At 39.8% G+C, this 17,111-nt stretch overlaps 1 protein-coding gene and 1 long non-coding RNA gene across 2 annotated transcripts in view; one reads left to right on the top strand and one right to left on the bottom strand.

Annotated features, from left to right (window-relative positions):
• The window catches only part of LOC146576434 (uncharacterized), a 107,087-nt gene extending 91,111 nt beyond the window's left edge, over positions 1 to 15,976 (bottom strand). Inside the window, exons 1-2 of the long non-coding RNA XR_014892250.1 lie at positions 15,942 to 15,976; positions 3,162 to 3,291 (exon numbers count right to left, since the gene is read on the bottom strand). This is a non-coding gene — a long non-coding RNA (uncharacterized LOC146576434). The remainder of the gene's footprint in view (positions 1 to 3,161; positions 3,292 to 15,941) is intronic.
• On the top strand, positions 523 to 13,259 carry galr2b (galanin receptor 2b). The gene is made up of 3 exons (XM_085271709.1): positions 523 to 656; positions 3,910 to 4,292; positions 10,969 to 13,259. The coding sequence occupies exons 2-3, from the start codon at positions 3,919 to 3,921 to the stop codon at positions 11,732 to 11,734; spliced, it is 1,140 nt and encodes a 379-aa protein (XP_085127835.1). The 5' UTR covers positions 523 to 656; positions 3,910 to 3,918; the 3' UTR covers positions 11,735 to 13,259.
• Positions 15,977 to 17,111: the final 1,135 nt, after the last annotated feature.

Raw genomic sequence — 17,111 nt, 5'->3', positions numbered from 1 at the left:
CATGTGACATCACAGCAGCATCCATTCAGTAAAATGGATTGCATTCCCTATTGACTTTACACCCCTTTAAATATCAAAACCTAATGTTGGCCTAACTTTACCCAATAATTCAACTTCCACCACTGACAATACTGCATTCCCTTTGCTCCCTCTTGAATTGAGTAAATTGAATTGTTCTCCCCCTCAGCTAAACTCGCTACAAACCTGTAAGATAGGGTAAAGCCTAAATGCTAAGACCCGCACCTCATTTGAGGGCAGGCTGGCTTGGGTGCAGAGTAGTCTTTAGAGACGGGCTATCACTGCCACTTATTGTGGTTATTTGTCAGTGATCCCCCTGATTTTACAGTGAGCATGTATGAAGGCAAGCCGCCAGTTGCTGCGGCTTGCCTTCATACCTTGGCTCTGCAATGCTTTTCTGCAGTGAAGTGTGAACATTAAAGTGAATGTGGAGGAGGAGTCCTCACCAGAGAAAGAGTGGTGGGGGTGGGGGGGCGGAGAAAGAGTAAGATACCAGCAACGGGAGGCAGATATCAGTGTGCATTGGTAGAACAGAGGTTTCACAGCAAAGAGTATGAGCATCTCAACAGAAAGGGTCTGGGAGTGTCATTCCTAATCTGAGAGGAGTACTGACGCTTTGGATACTGTCCACCCATCTGGTAGGTTTATCATACTGCATCTGCCTGATCTGCATGCTAATTCTGCTGTTCATGCAGTGTAAACATTCGTATGTATAGAACATTTGCGGTCTATATTTATCAGCATATTTGTATCACCTGATTATAGGATGCAACAATGTTGTAGCCCCTCTGCTGATATTTAAAGTTTGCCGGACATGAAGATTTAAAATGACATACTCTATTCGAGCTCTGTTTCTTATTGATAATGATGTGAAATACAGTGATGCAATGTCTTCTCTGTGGTCATTATTTTTAGACTCACAATAAAGCCGCATTTGGCAATGTCTGCTTCAGGCTGCCCTACATCCCCATCGCACTTCTATTTTTTCTCTAGCTCTGCTATTTTCATTGCTTCTCCACCGAAAATTCAGTCTGCAGTTCAACCACAGTCTGTAAATTTCACAACCTGTTAGGTACTGCACGCTCTGCTATGAGACGATCAAACTCGTGTATACGGGTCTCTGTTTTCTGCGATTCCACTGAGGCTTAAACATGTTCCCTGCTCAGTGGAGTCTTAGCCAAGATATCCCTCTGCAGTTGGAAATGTAATATCAGCCCCAACTACCTTTCCTAGTGGGAAAGAAGGGGACTCATCTTCACCATGCTTGAGAAAGTTAAAGCCTGGCATGAACTCAAAGCTGTGAGGAAAATACCTCTGCAGCAACAACCAGCTGATATTATACTCCTGTCTCTTTGTAAGGTTAATGAGGATATATTACTTTATCTCCTCTCACGACGTTAAGTTCCACTTACTTGCTACTGACTGTAATCAGTATATCTCCTAATTTTGCTCTGTCAAAATTTTGATTATGTGGATGTAGATGGCAGTACAGTGTAATACCCAAAGGATGCTGAATGTTTAATAGCAATGTTCAATAATTAATCTTCAGCTTGCTGAGGACTGATACATAAAAGCAAAAAAGGCTGAGAGTGAGTCAAAGTAAGCCACAACATACGACGATTTATTATCTGCATTAACAGCATTTTTTTTTTCATTTTGATTTTGCTTCCCTCTCTTTAAAAAAACAGAAGATTGATTTCTTCATAATTTATAAGGAGACTGCCAAATTAAAATCCACTCTGTCCATTTGCAGTCAGAACGTGTCCATGCTGTAATTTCACCCAAGCTCAGTGATTTCTTTTACAAGCAGTTTTCTGCTACCACAGACTCGAAGCATTAATCATTCACCACGTCTTTCATAAAAAAAATTGATTAAGGTAGGATAATGAGCAACCTTTATTCACATCGCTTCAATTTAGTCCAACTGTTTTCCTTCTTTAGGGAGATTCCAGTTTCAGGAAGGGCGATCGTGGCTCAAAGAGTTGAGTGTTCATCTTGTAACCGGAAGGTTGCCGGTTCAAGCCCCGGCTCGGACAGTCTCGGTTGTTGTGTCCTTGGGCAAGACACTTCACCTACCACCTACTGGTGATGGGCCGATGGCGCAATATGGCAGCCTCGCTTCTGTCAGTCTGCCCCAGGGCAGCTGTGGCTACAACTGTAGCTTGCCTCCACCAGTGAATGAATGAATAGTGGAGTTGTAAAGTGCATTGAGGGCCCTGAAAAGTGCTATATAAATGCAATCTATTATTAAAAATGTTTTTTCTTCTTCTTTTCTTTTGATTTTGATGTTTGTAGTTTGAGCTTGGTAGACAAAGATGGGTGTCAACAAATATGTGGATGGTTTTCTGTCTTTAGTCGCTTTCATGGCCGGGCATAACAATCAAATAAATAAATTGTTAAGAAAATAATAATCTGTTCAAAATATCGGCTTTATGTGTGTTTTTTATTTTGCTCAAATTGAATGGCATACTCTACAAAAAAAAAAAAAAAAAAAAACGATTAAAAGGAAAATATTGACTTTTTTAAAATATTTTTTCAGCCCATCCTTAAAAGATGATAAATCATTGATTTCTTTTGTGATGTCTTATTAGGAACCAATGTCAGTGTTTTCTTGAAGTTCACTCAGTAGAAAAATTAGTATTCCCAATAGCTGGAAGCAGTGTATTTGTTTCCAGCTACCTATAATGGTACTCAGAATTTTCTGAATTAAATATTTATGGCCCAAAAGGACAAAGCACACAAAGCAAACTCTAGGCTCTTATGTACTCAGCAAGCATTCTTTTTAATGACAACCAGAAGCTAATAGTATTATTAAATGACAGCTGGGAATAATAATAATTAAAAACAGCTGATTAAACATTTTTATCTAGCTGAAATCAGACAAATAAAAGGGCTTGAATAAAACATTTGGAGACTACCTCATGTATGTCTCACTAAGTCACAATTAAGAGCACTTCTTTACTTTCAAGTCCTTATTTTGCGCCACTTGTCACAAAACAATTTACCAAAAATGGCCGAAGGTGCACCCTGATTTCACTGGAGACATCACTTTATGAAACTGCAGCACATCACAAGCTCTAATATGATATTGTTGCTGGTCAAAAACTGAAAGAAACACAAAGAAAAAAAAAAACTCTGCTCACCATTTGTCATCATGAACAGATGATCCCTTCTGATGTAATCTTCCTGAGAGCAAATCCCCTCAAGCAGAGATGAGCTTCTGGTCTTCTGATTTTCACAGAGTGATTTTGCCGGTGAGCATTGCAAAAATTCCTTGAATTACAAAGGAGAATTACTCAATCAGCACCTGTTAATGGATTGATCCACTAAACTGAAAACCACCTGCTTCATATTCAAAACCAGTAGCTGTGATGTATGATTAAACAGCAGCAAACTGTTAACTGCAAGTCTCCCATACATGAATAAGCCTAGAAAGATTAATAAAAATACTTAATGCTGTGATAAAGGGAATAAAATAAGCAATACCACTGAAATTCATCCTGTAACATTTAAAAGCAAAATTTCTTGTAATTAAACACTCAAAATATTCCCAGTACATCTGTCAAAAACATCATCCAATTAAAAGCAGCCTTTCATTGTTGTCTCATTAATACATGTAACATGAGCCAACTAGGGATTATTTGGATGAAAAAATCCTCTGGTGCATGCAGCCTTTTTTTGCATACTCTGAAAAGTTGTAAATAACTTGTCAAGAAACTACCTCTTCATCATATTGTCAACATCGACCACCAGTGCATAAGCCGATAAGAAAGGGTTTGGCTCGGACAACAGTGTTATCAGTTAATGGGATTTAAGACGTACACAGAAGTGACTCTAAAACCACCAAGATAGTGGTGTCTAACATTTGTCTCCTTTCTTCTCTCATTCCAGACCTGCACAATGTCAGACTTTGAGGATTTCACCTGGCCGGGAGGGCAGGCCAATGTATCTGAAAGCTATCAACTGAACCCCACCAGTGTGATTGTGTCAGTGGTCTTCTCTCTCATATTCCTGCTCGGCACCATTGGCAACAGTTTGGTGCTCGCTGTACTGCTGCGAAGCGGACAGGTCGCGTACAACACGACCAATCTGTTCATACTCAACTTGAGCGTGGCTGACTTCTTCTTCATCATCTTTTGCGTTCCTTTCCAAGCTACCATCTACTCTCTGGAGGGATGGGTATTCGGTTCCTTCATGTGCAAAGTCGTCCACTTCTTTATCAACCTTACCATGTACGCCAGCAGCTTCACATTGGCCACCGTGTCTGTTGACAGGTATTGCTTCAAAATACTTGTTTTGCTGAAATACCGAACATCTAAAGCAAATTTCACCCACAAAGAACAGAAAAATTAGCAAATTATCATATTTAAGAATCTGAAATCAATCATATTTGTTCTATTTGCTTGATAAATGCATAGCCTATATATAACATCTCCCATTTGTGGATAACATTTTGAAGTGAAGTTTGCTATGTTGGCTATTGCCACTTCGTTGTTATTGCTCTTATTTTTCTATCAGCTAAGGCTAGCTAAGACTAGCTAGCTTGGTTAGCAACATGCCTTGCAATACTCTGTTTTATTAAACAGGACGATCATTTTGGCTAACAAGAAAAAGAAAACACAATCGAACCACCTACGTTTCATTTAGCAGATCTACCACCGAAGTCTGAGCCACAGCAATTTAAGCATTTGCTGTATTTCTTTGTCTCTATGTTTGTGCTTGGATATATCACCCAAAATGATATTATTCATTACTAATATTCTATTAATCAAACTATGAGTAGCTGTTGGTCATTTTCTTGGTGTCAACATAAATTTTCAGGGAACTCAGGTGGCACATACTTTTTAACACAAAAAAATGGATCTGAAATTAAAATAAACCTAATTAATCACACACTCACATATTTCTCTTTAATCTAGAAAATATTAGCCTCAAGCTTGTTGTACACAGAAATTACTTCCATCAAATCAACAGCTATAGCTGTGTCTCTCACAGTCTGTCCTTTATTGTTAAACTCTAAATGTAGGCATTTGGATATTGCACAAAACATGTTAAAAGCCGACATGTTCTTTCTCTAACATCTAAGACATTCAGTGTCTTTGATGCCAATGTGTATTGCCAGTGCTTTCTAGCGTCTTATATCTAAGAGAAAGGAGAAGAGAAAAACAAGCAAGGGCATGGATTATTAATGTAAGGAAATTATTTAATGCAAGGACATAAATTTATTAAAGAGAGGAAATGAGAAGGGTATTGAGGGCACAAATATCTGGGCTCAAATACAAATTTAGTTTAAAGGTGGGATGAAAAATGCCTGTGTAAATGATGAAAAATGTGATATTCCACCTGCCACATTGCAAATATGACAACAAATATAGTTTTAAATAAAGGAAGAAAAAAATACATCAATCTGCCAAGATTTTGGGAAAAACTGAACGACTGAATCCATTGTTTTTCATTTCTAGGACATACAATAAGCCTTCAAAACTCCCTAAGGAAAGCATTGAGAAAGCTTTTATTTGCATGGTCACGCTGTTAATTTTTTTGTTGTGCTTTATTTTGTTTACTCTCCCGCAATGTCTGCGAAATATTACACATTTAATTGGTCACAAATGCATTTTTCGCATCTGGAGTTTAAACATGGACTCCAGAAGCTAAAAATTATATCCCTCGGAGAATAAGCCGTAAGCCATCATTATAGCTGTTGGGCAGCAATAATCAGTCAATATGAGCTGTAAGTGTGCAGCTGCCCTCTCCAGCAGACCCCTCTGTTCACACTGGCTGTGTTTACACTCCAGAGGATTCAATAGTCATTTCCCCCTCAGTGTGGAAAAGAACAGTAACACCTGAGTCGGGAGGGTAATGAACATGTCCTGTCTTCTTCCTTTGTCTTTCACTGATTATTAAGGAAAAACAAAACAAAAACAGCAACATCGCATAGAAAAAGCTAACTGTTACAGTTTACACCAAGAATCCCCAGCAGAAATTAAGCCACGGATAAGCCTGGGGGAATAGCAGCACTGACACACACACACAGACAAAACGGTGTAAAGGGATGACTTGCTGCTGAATGTGCTATCTGCAGGCAGATAATATGTATTCTCTGATTTTATGGTGCAGAATTATGTATTAAAAAAGGCTCACAGATGAATCATTCATAAATGTTGTTTCTGTTTAAATTTAGTAAAACATTATTTGGATACATAAAGAGTTCATTTCTGCCATGAGCGCATAAACAGACCCATTTGTTTTATATTAATCCTTATAAAGATAATTCAATTTAACTAAAGAGTAATGTCTGAATACTTGTAGTTTTCAAAACCACTGAGGTTTCAAGTTACCAGCAGGTTCAAAGTGACTGCTTTTTGAATTTAATGTAAAACACCGTGGCCCCAATTCACTGAGCTTTCAAAAACCAGAAAGGCTGTTTTCTCAGTTTCTACTGGGCTTTCTGAAGTGTCCTACAAATGTGAAAAGCAAGGACATGGACATTTTGTTTTCTGAGAATTCCTGCCTTTGGCAAAATCAGAATCAGAATCAGAATCAGAAAGGGTTTTATTGCCAAATGTTGAGCAGGTTTACAACATTAGGAAATTGCTGCGGTGCTTCAGTGCAAACATACTGTCATAAAAATATAAAAATAAGAATAAGAATTAAAAGTGCTAAGTGGATAGATATATACATGATATATACATGAGTGCAGGTGGTGATCAGTGCCAAACATGGAATGATGCAGTGAACACAGCGTAGGGTCATGTGTTAGTGGTGGGAACAGTCATACGGTTATTGTTCATGTGTCCGACAGCAGAGGGGAAGAAACTGTTCTTATGGCGAGAGGTTCTGGTGCGAATGGACCGGAGCCTCCTGCCTGAGGGGAGCAGGTCAAACAGACTGTGTCCAGGGTGAGAAGGGTCAGCTGAGATCCGGGCTGCACGCCGCAGTGTCCTGGAGGTGTACAGGTCCTGCAGAGATGGGAGTCTGCAGCCAATCACCTTCTCAGCAGAGCGCACAACACGCTGCAGTCTCTGTTTGTCCCTGATAGTGGCTCCAGCGTACCACACGGTGATGGAGGAGGTGAGGATGGACTCGATGATTGCAGTGTAGAATTGCATCATCGTCCGTGTTGGCAGGTTGAATTTCTTCAGCTGCCTCAGGAAGTACATCCTCTGCTGGGCTTTCTTAATGACGGAAGTGATGGTGGGCTCCCACTTCAGGTCCTGGGTGATGGTGGTACCCAGGAAGCGGAACGAGTCCACAGAGGTGATGGGGGTGTCAGTCAGGATGATGGGGGGGAGTGGAGCTGTGTGCTTCCTGAAGTCCACAAAAATCTCCACTGTCTTCTGGGCATTCAGCACCAGGTTGTTGTGGCTGCACCAGGACACCAGACGTTCAACCTCCCTCCTGTAGGCAGACTCATCCCCGTCCGAGATGAGTCCGATAACGGTGGTGTCATCTGCAAACTTGATTAGCTTGACAGACTGGTGGGTGGAGGTGCAGCAGTTGGTGTACAGGGAGAAGAGCAGAGGAGAAAGAACACAGCCCTGAGGGGAGCCGGTGCTGATGGTCCGGGAGTCCGAGACATTCTTTCCCAGCCTCACATGCTGCTTCCTGTCCATCAGGAAGTCAGTGATCCACCGGCAGATGGGATCAGGCACATTCATCTGGGAAAGCTTGCCTCGGAGATGGTCTGGAAGGATGGTGTTGAAGGCAGAGCTGAAGTCCACAAACAGGATCCTGGCGTAGGTTCCTGGGGAGTCCAGATGCTGCAGGATGAAGTGTAGGGCCATGTTGATGGCGTCATCTACAGACCTGTTGGCTCTGTATGCAAACTGCAGGGGGTCCAGGAGGGGGGCCGTGAGGGTCTTGAGATGGGAGAGAACTAGGCGCTCAAATGACTTCATGACCACAGATGTCAGAGCCACGGGTCTGTAGTCATTTAGTCCAGTGATCCTAGGTTTCTTGGGGACAGGGATTATGGTGGAGGACTTGAAGCAGGCAGGCACATGGCATGCCTGCAGTGAGGAGTTGAAAATGCCAGAAAACACTGGGGCCAGCTCGTTTGCACAGTGTCTGAGGGTGGCAGGAGACACACCGTCTGGGCCGGGAGCTTTTCGAGCATTCAGACTCTTAAACTGCTTCCTCAGATCTGCTTCATGAATATGAAGAGTTGTGGTGGGAGGAGGTGGTGTGAAATCCTCTTTTGTGTGGGGTGAGGAGGGGGGTGTTGCAGGTGAAGTGATTGAAGGTGGTGATGGCTCTATGGAGGGGGGAGAGGTGGGGGAATGAGTGTCCAAAGTGTCTCTATTGTTGGGGCCATTGGAGGTGTGAAGGCTGCCTGATGGCTCGTCAAAACGGCAGTAAAAGTCGTTAAGGGTGTTGGCCAAGAGCAAGTCGTCAGTGGAGTGGGGGGTTTTAGGCTTGTAGTTGGTGATATTCCTAAAACCTTTCCACACAGAGGCCGAGTCATTCTCTGAGATCTGCTGCTGCATCTTCTCAGAGTGCTGATGTTTAGCAATGTCCACTTCTTTAGTGAAAATACTCCCTTGGAGAACATATAACACATAAAGCAGCATGTTAAATATGCCAAATATTTAAAGGCTAACCAACCAAGAAATGATGAGGTTCCAACTGCAGAGATAATATGTGATAATCAGTATGCTGTAAGATTATTGAAAGAGACAGCTTTTATTGAAAGCATCATAGTGTCTTGTGGGATTTGTGCCTTCATCTCCTACCTGCTGAGTAAAATCAAAAGCACAGCACCAAGCATGTTTTCTGTTATTCCTGCTGTTTTACAATTTATGCAAGTTCGTCTTACTGAAAAAGCCTAAAAGCCCTCTCTCTGGATATTACTGTCTCTAAGGTGTCTTATTCAGTAGAACCAACAAACAGCAGTGGAGTAAGTGAATGATTACCAGTCAACCACAAAACTTCAGTGTGAGTGAATTCATTGTGAATGTATAGGTGGCACTACTGTTACAATAATACCTACTCAAAGGATCCAACTGCACTGCTCATAAAATCAAAGAGACACTTTTTAATCAAGTCAGTTAAAATTCTGGGATACTGATCTGGTCGGTTAAGTAGCAGAGAGGGTGGTTAATCAATTTCAGGTGCTTTGTTGTCAATGAAATTACTTAGAGATGCACTAGAGGGGACATTTTTCCCTACACATCTTTTCTGGCTCTTTTTCAGTCTAGTTTTACATTTGGCTGCGGTCCCTGTTGCTGCTGGTGGTATGAGGCGATGCCTGGGGCCTACAGAGGTCACACAGGTAGTCCAGCTCCTCCAGGATGGCACTTTAATATGTGCCATTGCTGAAAAGTTTGATGTGTCTCCCAGCACAGTCAAGCACAAGAGTATGATATTCCAGGCAGTTACTCTAGGAGCATTAGATAGGGCCGTAGAAGTTCCTTAAGCCATCAGAGGGTCGGTATCTGCTTCTTTGTGCAAGTAAGAATAAGATGCGCACACCCAGAGCACTACAAAATGACCTTCAGCTGGACACTTGAGTGAATCTCTCTGACCAATCAGAAATAACTTAAGATTTCCTCATTGTCCAGAACTGTGTAGCCCAGTTGGCATTTGCCATAGAATACCAAAACTAGCAAGTCCACCACTGGCACCCTATCCTTTCCCACAGCAGGTGGGTGAGCAAATGGGACATACATGAAGGAAGTCATGGAGAACGTTATGCTCCCTGTAACATTGTTCAGCATGACCATTTTGTGGATGGGTCAGTGATGGTCTGACTGCACTGGTTTGTGTCCTGGGTTCCTCCTGGTATGTGACAATGCCCAGCCTCATGTGGTGAGAGTATGTAGGCAGTTCTCGGAGAATAAAGGAACTGATATCATGACATAAATCTAATAGAACACCTGAGGGGAATTATGTTTCGGTCAGGAGCTTGGTGATGGCCTGGTCCATATCTGGGAGGAGGATCCCACAGGACACCGTGCATTAACTCTTTAGGAGCATGCCCCAATGTTGTTATGCATCCATACAAGTACATGTGGGCCTTACAAGCTACTAAGTACCTGTTTGAGTTGCTGCAATGAAGTTTCAGTAAAATGGACAAATGTGTCACATCATTTTATCCTCTGTGATTTTCATTGTCTTCAGCCGTCTGCAGGTTGATTTTTGATCAAATAATGTGGCATCCTTTCATTCATAATACACTATCCAGTTCATATTAGTGTAGATTTCATTTTTGTTCCCAATTGAGATCTGATTTATTTTCAAAGTGTTTCTTTTATTTTTTTTTAGTGCTGTATTGGAAAATATGCCAAAAAGCTGGTATCTTTACTATAAATCTCTGGATTTATAGTACAATCACACTAGGGAAAATTGTGTTTGAACAATCACATGTGACTGTGTGCAATAAAATTCCATTATTTTGTTGCCCTTGAAATTATTCTTTGAGGAAACTGTTGCTTTCAAGTGACTTTTATAGGTCAAGACAATGATAAAATGACAAGTCATTGATTTCAGCTTCTTGAAGCTCAGATATTTCACCTTTTATTCCACAAAATTGGTTTTATAGCTTTGGTTACTGGTTATTTTGCAAATTAAGAATAAATATTACAGAATGTAAATCTAATTAAATGTAATACATTGTTGTCAGTTATATTATCCATGAGTATATACAAGAATTTAGGACACATATGCAACATAATCACACACTCATGTGAGCTGTTTTTCTCCCTTAAGTGCTTTTGATATGTTGACTGTTTTGTATTGTTCTTGTATTATTACAGTTAAAACATTTAAAGTACATTACAGCTATATAGACTAAAGATATGCAGTCACAAGTAATCTTTCACTTTCTACATTTTAACTTATACAGTTATAAATTCAGACTTAATTACTAAAGTTTTTAACCTGCTGTCCCCATTTTTCTGTATTTTGCAGTCTAGATTATAGCTCAAACATGTTATTTTCTTGTCTTTATAGGTATCTGGCTATTCGCTATCCTCTGCGCTCCAGGGAGCTAAGAACCCCTTGTAATGCTGTGGTTGCCATGGTAGTTATCTGGGGTCTTTCCCTGGTCTTTGCGGGTCCATATCTCAGCTACTATGACCTGATTGATTATGCCAACAGCACTGTGTGTATCCCCGGCTGGGAGGAGCAGAATCGTAAGGTGCTGGATACGTGCACCTTCCTGTTTGGCTATGTCATCCCTGTGCTCATCGTGAGCCTCTCATACACTCGAACTATCAAGTACCTGTGGACGGCTGTTGACCCTCTGGACGGCATGTCAGAATCCAAGAGGGCTAAACGCAAAGTCACCAAAATGATCATCATCGTCACTGTACTTTTCTGTATATGCTGGCTGCCGTACCACGTGGTGATCTTGTGTTACCTGTATGGAGATTTCCCATTTAATCAGACCACATATGCCTTCAGGCTTCTCTCTCACTGCATGGCCTACGCCAACTCTTGTGTCAATCCCATCGTGTACGCTCTGGTCTCCAAACACTTTCGCAAAGGTTTCAAGAAGGTGTTCAGCTGCATCCTCAGTAAGCATGGGAGAAATAAGGTTCACGTGGTTCATGTGGCCAACACTGTGCCTGGGTTTGAAGCCGGCTCTACGGAGGTGTCACAGATGAACGAGGAGAATGTGCGACAGAATGAATGTGAAATGATCAACAGGCCAGTCGCAGAGCCAAGAGAAGCCACCGTGTCCCTGAATTTGCCCTTTCAGCAGCAGCAGACTTGACAACTGGTTCAGATTGGCTAAATTGGCTCAGCACAGATTGCCTTTTGTGAAAGACGTTGAAGCTAATGTTTAAAAATTTACTAGTCATATATTCATATTTTTGATGGCAAAAAAGATGAACAGGGATTTGTTCATATTTGGAGAGACAAGATATTAAGGAGCATAAAGCTAGTCCACTACAGAAATGTATTTGTTTTATCACTTACCTAAACATATATTTTATATCCCAAAACAACTTCCTGTTACTTAGAAAGTTAGAAATGTTTATTGTTACGCTAAATGAGAAATGTTCTCACTTTCCCCTGTCTTCACTATTTGCCTTAATCATGGTTTGCACTTTACCTCATATTGTCATTTGTCACAATGTTTGAGACTTCATATTGTCCTAACACTTTCTAGGACCAACACAGAACCTGTCCTATAATGTTATGGTATGCTTCACCTGATCCCAAAAAAAAAATATTAATACGTTGGCAACTGGGGAGGGAATTTCATGTGAGTCAGCACTATATGCTACTTTTCTGACTTCAAACAAGCTTTTTCATGGAGGATTGGGGTCCCTCTAGAGCTCAGGCATCAAAGTCAGAAATATGGCAATGCACAGCAAAGCAGTGCTCCTCCTCCATATAAAGACCATCTTATGGGATTCATTAGCATTTCCAACACCATGTTCAACTGTAGATTTCGTGTTCAGGTGCTTCGAGCCCTAATATGGCATTTATCCGGCATTAGCTCAATTTTAGCTGCACTATATACAACATTTTGACCTACTTCAACCTCCAAGTCATTAGGGCTCCATAAGTGGAGCAGAATGTTATTTGGATTCATTGTTTTGTATTTTTGCATGAAGATGCTGTTCTGTCTTTTGAAGATATTGACAGGTGGTACATGTTAAGTAAAAATAACATGTTTGGTGTCAGCAAAATTTGATACCAAGCAGTTGTTGGTAGAAATCTTTAAAAAAAAAACTGGGCATAGTTTATTGCTATAATTGTATTTTGTGATTAACAAATTCATGGCATGTTTGGTGTGAAATGCTATATTTAAATAAATATGTTTCTCAAAAGGCATACTTATATATTGAGATTTATGTATTTTAAAATGTATGTATTAAGTGTATTTTATTTGTGTATTTAAAAAACTGTGAACTGGTTATCATACATTTGCTTTATTTTTCCAAATGAAAGCACACCCACAGGGTGTCCCTATTTTGTGTTGCTGTATGGTTGTCTCCTACCTCAGAGCTGTACAAAGCTTCTTTGTTGTCTTCTGTTCAGGTTGTGCGAGATGCAGTTTTCACCTTGAAAGATTGCACTTCTTTCAAGATGCAACACGTTTCTTTGCAAAATTATACTGAAATGTGTTTGCTGTAATACTTTCCCATCCCATCCTATGGTATACAGCTTACTTAAGTATATCTCTGTTGTACATTTTAAGAAAATATATTTAAATAAATATCTATCAAAGTGATTTAAAACAATGTGTATCACACCTAAAAACAAATAAACTATTTTCTGCTGTGAAACTGTACTGAGGTTATTTGTTGTAGCAAAATAAGCTCCAGGAGGTTACCTCGCACACGGTGGAACAGTGGTTAGATCTATTGTCTCACAGAAAGAGAGTCCTGGGTTCAAACCTGTGTAGAGTTTGCATCTTCGTATTTTTTTTTATCAAGGTACTCTGGTTTCTCCTGCCACCAACAAAAATGCTAGGTCAGTGCCATCTGTCTTTGCTTATTTTATACTACATAAGGAGCTCTGTTTAACACTTGAGGTAAATAGAATTCTTTCTTATTTCTCCAATGCAAAAGCAGAAAAAAAATTCTGCTTTTGCAACACTCACTGTAGCTTTAAACTGTTTGTGTTGAATATCTTCAAATGCTCTTCTTGTCCACTCAGCGAAGAAATATTTCATTTACTGCGAAGCTTACTTCATAAAACTTAGCATTAAGCAGCTCAAAGAATATTTAACATCTAGGCCATTCAACTGAACATGAGTAGGTGCTTAAAATTAGAGCCATGCAAAATTTCCCCGCCATACTTGGTAAACTGTCTGAGTTAGAGGTTTGTGAAGTAAACGGGTAAATGTTCAACAGCCACAAAAAAGCTCTGTAAAGGATTTTCTGTAGATTTTTGTCAGATCTAGTGATTGGTCTGCTATTGTAAAACATTTTTGATACAAAATCCACAAAAAGAGTATGCATTTTGTCCCTATCTATACTGCAAATGACTGTTTTTGAAAAATAACAACAAATCTGATTGTAAGATTATGTTTGGAATGTATGTTTTGAGAAATCTATTAGTAATCCAAAATATTTTACTTAATATTCTTAATTATGCAATGATGGTTATATTAGCTGCTGTATTCAGCTTTGTGAACCATTTTTACATACAATGGGGAGTTCTGGACGTATTGCTTTTTATAATCCTTTAGTGAAAGGAGTATTACCAAACTATGAAAAAGCAGAAAAAAAACTTTCCCCATCAGTTTTATCTGGACTAATATTTCTTTATTGAGGGTTAATGTTCAGTTTAAATAACCGACTTTAAGTAGCGCAGTTTACATTGTGTTCAACCTCTTATAATGCATTAAAAATCAGGTGTCCGTTAGTGGCTGTCAGCTCTCCATTATCAAGGCTTTTATTGTTAACATGCTAAAGGAGTTTTTTAAATCATCAACCTGCACACTAATTTCTCTATATTAAACATGTTGGGCAAGCTTATCTGTAAGCGAAAGCTTACGCAAAGTCTCTTTTTCAGTTTTTTACATTTTTGTTTACTAGCTAATGCTATCTCTGTTTCAACACAAAGCACAGATTATAGATGATCTCAGAGCAGTAAAAGCAGAGTCAGCAGCAGCTTAGCTGGCATGTGAGTCTCCCATCAGTCTCCTCTCAAAGAACAGAGTGTACAAACAACCAGAAAGGCCACTGACCTCACAGCTTGAGCAGCACCAGCTTTTGTTAAATGAAACAAAACAGATATGGGAACAAAAGATGCAACAGATTTCCAGTGGCTGCCACAAAATATGAATGACGGATGCAAACCAGCAACAAGCTTTAGGATAGATCAGTGGTAGATATGCAAGAACAGGGATTACTTTCAACTTTGTAGGTTTTAATTGATGTCTATGTTTCGATTTCAATGGGCAAGCATTGCTCGGCTTGCTTGCCCTGAAAGAATGCTACTGCTTTTTTTATTTGTACATTTTAGATGAATTCATAGTTAGATATTTTCACTTTATATTGTAGCAGAATATTACTGTTTCACATTTTTTACTTTTGTATTTTAATTTAATTTTGAAGGAGAGTTTCCCAAATGCCGCATGTTAACGTCTTTTCCAGCAAGCTTAGAAACTCAACGGCCCATATCTGTCCTCTTCCACAGGGACAAAAAAATCGATTTGGTTTTCCACTGTGTTCACTTGCTGCTGTATATTGTTAATTACTGTTTTGCTGCTGGAGTAAGAGATATTAACATACACATACAGCATGCCAGAGGAGTTCCCCAAGAGACTACTGCTTCAGTGAAAATAAAGGGCAAAGCCAGAGGCATTACAGGCGATGTTGCATTTTGAATGAAAGCTACTAATGAATCAATGAAGTGGTAAACCAGTCAGTACACTGGAATGTTGTAAAGATGTTGTAGAGGCATTAGGCATTACACTCAAGACTTAGCTGCAGATGTCTGCTGAGCGATCTAAAAGATTTGTTAGGTTCACAATGGTAAGTACATCATGGATAATAAAGTGCAACAAAGACACTGGCTGTATCCCAATTCAGGGTCTGCAGCCTTAAAGTACGCAGCCTCAACGATCCTCAAGGGCCGCGTACTCAAAGACCGCTAAGGCCGGAAGTGCGAGGCTTGTGAAATGGGACGGTCTAGCCTCCGTTGCGCTGCCCAGGTTGCCTAGCAACCATGATACTAACAGCTGGAAACGTTTCATACAGCTTTGTTTAACAGAAATGAAGGAGAAAATCTTTTGTTCATTTGTTTGTTTCTTTCTACATGAGCTTTGATCATTCTCTGTAAGATTAAGCTCAGCTATTGAACGGCATATATTTTAAAGTAAAGGCTTTAAAATCAAGTTAGTACAAACGTCACTAATGTCACATAACTTTGCCGACATGTGGCCAACAGTAATGTTTTAATGTTCTTCGTTATTAAACATTTGCACATAAATAAGTGACATAATATTCAGTACTTACTTAAAGTTTGCTCTTCGGCTGCCCCTCATCCGCCGTTTTTTTTCAGCAAAATTAGCCACACCCACCGCCGCGCTATGCATTCTGGGATATGTTGGGCCACGAAGTCTACACTGCCACAGCCTTAAAATTCAGGGAAATGAAGGACGCATTTCAGGGCCGCATTTCCAGCAGCCTTTGAATTGGGACAGCCTTCGGCGCGCCGCTGTGACGTAATCGGCCTTGAAATGCGTACTTTAAGGCTGCAGACCCTGAATTGGGATACAGCCACTGTCAGCTATTTGAATCCTTAATGGAAGGCCGGAACAAGAGAGGCTACATTATAGTATCAATCTGTTGCAAATATATATAAATATCAGGGGAAAGGGCATTTTTCAACGCAATATATCAAATTATATTTTGGGACTGAACAAGTGCATGTTCTTACACATGTCTAGAATAATTAATTTTCCTTAGTCAGTGAGACACTGTTGCAGTTCTTACATCATTTTATTATACACGTTTTATTCCCTCTGCAGGAACAGCTTATTCTGGTGTCTGTAGATAGATAGATAGATAGATAGATAGATAGATAGATAGATAGATAGATAGATAGATAGATAGATAGATAGATAGATAGATAGATAGATAGATAGATAGATAGATAGATAGATAGATAGATAGATAGATAGATAGATAGATAGATGCATATTAGAAGAATAGAAGCATATTTTATATCAGAATCTCAAACACACAAATCTACAGTTTTTTGGTGACTGCCAGAATTTTTCAATAGCTGTTATCACAGCAACGGGTGTAAAATACTTATTGTAAAAAGTATTTTACACCCGTGGTGTTTTCTGCCTTCTGTATGTCAGAAGTGTCAACACTTTCAGCAGCTTCTTTGTTGTAGTAGACTAGTGTACTATTCCTGATGGAACAATGCTTTAATAGAAAAAAAAACACCTCTTACCTGCAGATGACTAAGTGCGTAGCTACAAAGTGGGATCACTGTGGGTCTTTTTTAGTGAATGATAATGCTTCATGCCAGAAAGATGCACAAATTAGCCCTCTTAGGTTGGAAATGATTCAAGGAAAGTTATACTTACGTCACTGACAACCTTGACAGTGTCTGTGTTGGTTTTATGGTTGCTTTGGAAACCACTCTGCAGTTTGTGTTAGAGGTTGCTTAAG

The sequence above is a fragment of the Mchenga conophoros genome, linkage group LG4 (assembly GCF_057382185.1).
Source record: "Mchenga conophoros isolate Kocher_MC1m ecotype Shallow Benthic linkage group LG4, M_conophoros_male_GT1.1, whole genome shotgun sequence".
NCBI lineage: Eukaryota > Metazoa > Chordata > Actinopteri > Cichliformes > Cichlidae > Mchenga > Mchenga conophoros.
Note: the sequence above shows the minus strand (reverse complement) of the source record. Positions and strands in the feature narration are given on the sequence as shown.

Coding starts and splice junctions, on each gene's coding strand:
- galr2b (XM_085271709.1), top strand. CDS start 3,919: ATGTCAGACTTTGAGGATTTCACCTGGCCGGGAGGGCAGGCCAATGTA. Junction 4,293..10,968: donor GCCACCGTGTCTGTTGACAG/GTATTGCTTCAA, acceptor TTGTCTTTATAG/GTATCTGGCTATTCGCTATC.